General features: G+C 35.4%; 1 protein-coding gene across 3 annotated transcripts in view; it reads left to right on the top strand.

Moving 5' to 3' along the window:
* Positions 1–1,545: 1,545 nt before the first annotated feature.
* The window catches only part of LOC127421307 (programmed cell death 6-interacting protein-like), a 29,276-nt gene continuing 24,821 nt past the window's right edge, over positions 1,546–6,000 (top strand). For all 3 annotated transcript variants that reach the window (XM_051664289.1, XM_051664288.1, XM_051664287.1), the window contains exons 1-3: positions 1,546–1,849; positions 4,125–4,173; positions 4,299–4,368. In XM_051664289.1, coding sequence (XP_051520249.1) covers positions 1,644–1,849; positions 4,125–4,173; positions 4,299–4,368 — 325 coding nt within the window. In that variant the 5' untranslated portion in view covers positions 1,546–1,643. The remainder of the gene's footprint in view (positions 1,850–4,124; positions 4,174–4,298; positions 4,369–6,000) is intronic.

Raw genomic sequence — 6,000 nt, 5'->3', positions numbered from 1 at the left:
TATTGTCTCTGGGTTATTTTGGCAGTTTGATGTATTATAATGGGATGTAAATGGCTATTGTAATATGTAGTGTTTTATATAATGTGACCGATTACTGTAATCTAATTTTAGTACAAAAGTAGTGTAATGCATAAAAATTTTTATTCTTGTAATCAGGTTATATACTCATTGACCACTTTATTACGAACACTGTGGTCTTAATAAAGTGTCCAACATGGTCTTCTGCTGTTGTAGCCCATCCACCTCAAAGTTTGACGTGTTGTGCATTCTGAGATGCTATTCTGCTCACTACAATTGTACTTTCTGTCAGCTCAAACCAGTCTCACCATTCTCTGTTGACCTCTTTCATCAACAAGGCGTTTCTGTCCACGGAACTGCCTCTCACTGGATGTTTTTTGTTTTTGGCATCATTCTTAGTAAACTAGAGATTGTTATGCATGAAAATCCCAGGAGATCAGCAGTAACAGAAATACTCAAACCAGCCCGTCTGGCACCAACAATTATGCCACAGTCAAAATCATTGAGATTACATTTTTCCCCATTCTGATGGTTAATGTGAATATTAATTGAAGCTCCTGACCCGTATCTGCATGATTTTATACATTGCTGCCACATGATTGGTTGATGAGATAATCATATGAATAGGTAGGTGTACAGGTGTTCTTAATAAAGTGGTCAGTGAGTGTAGTAACTAACTTTCAATTGACAATTACTTTTAAGTATATCAAATATATTATGTGGAATAAATTTAAAATGTGAATTATGTGGTGGTTTGAGAACTGAAGAGTTGTAAGGGAGAAACATGCAACAATGGACAAGGAGGTAATTTTGATATATTAATGCATTTTTTAAATCAAAAGTTGCATTTGTTAACATTAGTTAATGCACTATGAACTAACAATTAAAAACTGTATTTTTATTAACTAACATTAACAAGGATTAATAAAGGCTCTAATGCATTAATGTTATCGGATGGAAACTTACTGTAAAGTGTTACCGGAATAATTTTTAATTTGTTGAGCAGAAAAAACTTGAAGTATTAAGTAACTTAAAAGTAATTAGTAATGTGATTGCTTTGTTGATTACTTAATAATTTATTTTTTTAAATGTCAGAATTTTAGAGAAGTAATTAGTCATTTTGAGTGGGTTTATATATATATATATATATATATATATATATATATATATATATATATATATATATAATATATAATTTGTTCAACAGAAATCATGGATAAGAATGGGAATTTGCCTCAGCAGCTATTAATTCTGATCAGTTAATATTCTGCAAACATTGTTAAATTGCTAGGTTTTTTTTATTATTTATTTATTTTTAAATGACAGACTTTCATAAACTACACTAAACACTTTTCTTAGCACACACCCGTTAAGTTGCATCAATCATAAAATTAATTTACAGCATCTAAAGAATCTATCCATGTTTCAGCATAGTGCTGCTGTACTTGTGCAGGACTATTATCAATGTAGTGCTCATAGGACTCTCTCGATTGCGCATGCGTCGCTTTGACATTACATGTGACGTTATGACGCACGCAGGGGATCCAGGAAGTGCTCGGCCTTGTGTTTGTCCGTTTGCAGTGTTCTCTTTCTTCGTTTGAACTGTGTCGTTTCCGTGGGCCCCAATGGCGACGTTTATTTCTGTCCCGTTGAAGAAGTCCTCGGAGGTCGACTTAGTGAAACCATTGTCGAAGTTTGTGACGGCCACGTACCCTCCCGGCGAGGAGCAGGCAGAGTACCTCCGTGTTGTAGAGGAGCTCAATAAGCTCCGCAAAAGTGCTCTTGGGAGGCCGCTGGACAAACACGAGAGCTCGCTGGAAATCCTGCTGCGGTGAGAGCCTGGCAAGACTTCTCGCTAACGGACTTTCTACAGTTGTTCAATTCAGCAGTTGGTTCAGTTATATTGACAAGCTCAGTTCCATGGCTTATAACACGTTTACTCTGTATAAATTGCGAATGAGAGTGCAGAGAGCAGAATATGCCTAAATCTAGTTACAACATGACACAACCTAGAGCAACACCAGACTTGTATTAGTTTCGTACTAGTTATGTAATTTGATATCTATTTTCAAGTAGAGTTTCTAGATGATGACTACCTCGTTGCGCACTTGATTAAAGCCAGTAGCTGATCTGTTTTTATTTGCTTCATTGAAATATAAACATTGCAAGAAATATGACACAATTAGGGATGTTACTCAAAAATAGGAGTGTAACATTTGTCCATGTTGTTTGTTACGCAAATGAGGGGACTGTACGTGTAGTATTAGTGTGTATTAGTAGTAGTAGTGGTACTATTATATTAGTACTATTACCGTTTTTTTAATGTTTTCATATGTAAATATTTAGGGTGGTATTCCAGAATATTTATCATACGTCATCGTGCGGGCTTCCTGGATTGCAGTGACTCAGGTGTGTTCTTCAAACTAACCGCGTTTAATTGGACGCAAGTAAAAAATAAATTAAATGAAAATAAGAAAATATGCATGTTGTTGTTTATATAGTATTCGCTTTTTGAGAATTGAAGTCATTACGATGTTGACCTAGACGTCACGAGGCTCAATGAAGTCATTCATTTGATGTAGGTGGGTGCAGCAGGTTTCAGTGACGTATTGGTTTTTGCTATTCGGAAGGTATTTGTCACCTGTCTACGTGATTTATTAATTTATCTAAAGGCGAGCGGCAGATCATTTGCTGTAGTACAGTTGAGGAAATGGCTTGTAAATTTGTTTAACCAAATCAGTGTTGTTGCTTCATGCTTTGATCGTTTGGCCACTTTGAATCCAGTTTCTGTTCCTTAGTGAAAGTATTAGTGTAAATGAGGTGTCAGAAGAGATCATTTACTTTACTTTCATTTGTACAATTACACCTATATTTTCCTAGTCCACGCTGTTTATGTTCTGCATTTCACTTGTGGTTTAATATGACTTAAAGTAATATTCCGGGTATAATACTAGTTAAGCATTTGTGGCATAATATTCATTACTACAGAAAATAATTTTGACTTGCCCCTCTTTCTTTAAAAATAAATTAATGAAGATCTGAGATACAGTGAGACACTTACAATGGAACTGAATGGGGGCCAATCAACTTTCAAAAGTATAGCCACAAGACATAAACAATGTGTGTTAACATGATTTTAGTGTGATAAATCACTTACTAACCTTTTCTGCGTAAAGTTATATCCAATTTTCCAACTTCGTTGCCATGACAACGTAACACATAAACCTTAAACTGACTGTAAATATGACTATTTAAACAACTTTACAGCTCAAGTAACACAGGAGGTTTAACAGAAGAATTAATGTAAGGGCTTTTATAAATTTATGAGCTTCACATTTCTGCTTTTAAATCCTCCAAAATTTGGCCCCATTCACTTCCATTGGAAGTGCCTCACTGTAACCTGTATTTTTTTCAAAACAAGTCATTAATTTTTTTGTTGTAATCAACATTGATACAAATGCTGTTAATTAAGCTTAACTTGTGTTGAACCCAGAATATTCCTTTAAGTGTATGCTGCTGGGATCTCAATAAGACTTTGTTACTTACTCCAATCACCTATGCCATCTGGAGAGCAAATGAGCCATGCGTTGCTATAGGAATAAGGTTTTGTTTGTCTGTTGCTCCTTTGTAGCCATGATGAATGGTTGAGATGAATGGCCTGCTTTGTAGCTCCTAGTTAAACTGGTGTTGGGTTTGTGTGACGGAGAGCCCCTTGGGCACGCCCTTCAGCGGTATTCTCCTCGAACCAACAGTCATGTTCTTTTTTTGGTGCCTGGAAGCAGGAATAGCCAGGAATAACAGATATATAAAATGTGGGGCAGAAATATGGGGAATTGCTCCTCTTTTTCCTCCCAGAAAGGAAATGTTTTTTTTGTTGTAAGTGTGACCAGTTTACTCCATGAAAATGAGGTTGAGTAACATCTGTCAGTTGTTTCTCGTGTTCACACTGACAGTCACATGAGAAATGTTGTCATAGCTAAGATGTTGCTAAAGGCTGACTCAAGTTCTATCTAAAAAAAAAAAAATGCAAGTGTTTTTTTCACTTTGCCTTGCTATATAGTGTCCCGGTTCTGGAGTGTTTCTCATTGTGTCTCTCTCCCATCTAGATATTACGATCAGCTCTGTGCAATCGAACCCAAATTTCCCTTTCCAGAGGTAATATTTATACACTTTCGAGCATAATATTATGCCCATACCTCTTTCAGTGACTGCAGTTTTTTAATATAGTTTAATTTAAACTTTAATAAGCTTCATTGATTATTATATCTTTGTTTTTGCAGCTATGCCTGACATTCACATGGAAAGATGCTTTTGATAAAGGATCTCTTTTTGGAGGCTCAGTCAAGCTTGGTAAGTGCAAGAATAGTTTAAAAACGCGTCAAAGATCAGCACACGTGCATTAGGGATGTTCAGAAAAACAAATTTCACTAAATCTTGGGAGTCGACAAATCTATAAAGTAAGAAACCTGCAGAGAACAGTCTAAAAATAGTGTGTTTATTTGACCCATTTAAAATAATTAATCTATTCCACTGATATAAAATATAGAACTGGATTGCTGATGATGTCAAAACAATGAAACCACTGCGCCACCATATTGCTATGCCCAAACATTCCAGTATACCTATTGATTTAAATCTTCTGTTTTCAGTGAGTAAGCATTAGTCATTCAGTCAATGATTTTATATCTGAAATCTGCCTGTACATCTCTACAACACAAACGTCCTACACATGTCATTTATTTATTTATTTAAAGTTGGGAATTTTTCCTGTTTCTTGAAAGCCCGAGTGAGTTATGTGTATCTTTATCAAACAGTATACCTCTAACTAACTTCAACGGTGAAAACATCAGCTGAATGTAAACAAGTTAATTGAAACTGAGATAAGATACCAGCAGACATTTTCAGTCGTATTTTCTGCGAACATCGAAGTGTTTGTTCAGAGTTATTTGTTTTGTTGTTTAATTAAATAGTGCCTTTTTCTCGCGGTCATTTGAATAAATGCGTGCATTCTTTCTCCCTCTATCACACATGCAGTGGGTGCGCAGAGTGATGGAAACACGCAAAGCTGGTTAAAATTAAACTCATACACAAGGTTAGGTTTGTGTGTATTTCATGAAGTGCATTTGTAATAATCTATAATCTAATATGACAGCTGTTCAATTAAGAATGTTAAATTATAGTTATGATGTAAGAAAAAATAAAAAAATAGCTAGGATAGAAAATAAAATGGGCCTGTGAGAAATGTACAGTAAATGTAATGTGTTGTTCTAAACATGACATGCACACAGAATAAAATGTTTTCACCAGTTTAGCAGTCGGCTCATGGTTGAAAATAGCCTTCTTGATCAGCAGGGTAAAAAATAATAATAATAAAAACAAATTGGCATACCTAGCCAAAAATAGTCAATTTCTTGGCTACTTACTCAGAGCATACATACACGTTAAAGATGGGACCTGACTCACCTGAGGCGATTATCCTGCACTTGAAAAAGCCAGCTTGACTGGAAAATAACTTGCAAGCACGCACAGATTTAAAAAACTCAATTGTGAAAACATCCATAGAAACTTGCAAATCCGCTTCCCGCACCACCACCGAAGTGATTTCCATAGCTACTTTGCTCGTTTTGCATCTTTTGCATCTGCTCCAGATATCTTCTTATAATAATTGTATTATTAATTCTATTTAAAATTTAACATTAACATGATTGGTAATTTAAGTGGATCCTTTGTAAAACAAAAAATATAAACCCAACGTAAATGTGTCAAAACTGTTTAATGGGGAAAAATATTGACCGACTAGTAATTCCAGTGTCGACTAGCAGCATCTGTACCATTTAGTCGACTAGTCCCGCACATCCCTAACGTGCATACAAACAAACACACACCAAGACATAAGCAATAGACATATTTTTGCCTAGCCACCAATAAAACTGTAATATCTAAAGATTTATTTGAGGGACACACGCCATATTTTGGGACAAG

This window comes from Myxocyprinus asiaticus, chromosome 30 (assembly GCF_019703515.2).
Source record: "Myxocyprinus asiaticus isolate MX2 ecotype Aquarium Trade chromosome 30, UBuf_Myxa_2, whole genome shotgun sequence".
Lineage (NCBI taxonomy): Eukaryota > Metazoa > Chordata > Actinopteri > Cypriniformes > Catostomidae > Myxocyprinus > Myxocyprinus asiaticus.
Note: the sequence above shows the minus strand (reverse complement) of the source record. Positions and strands in the feature narration are given on the sequence as shown.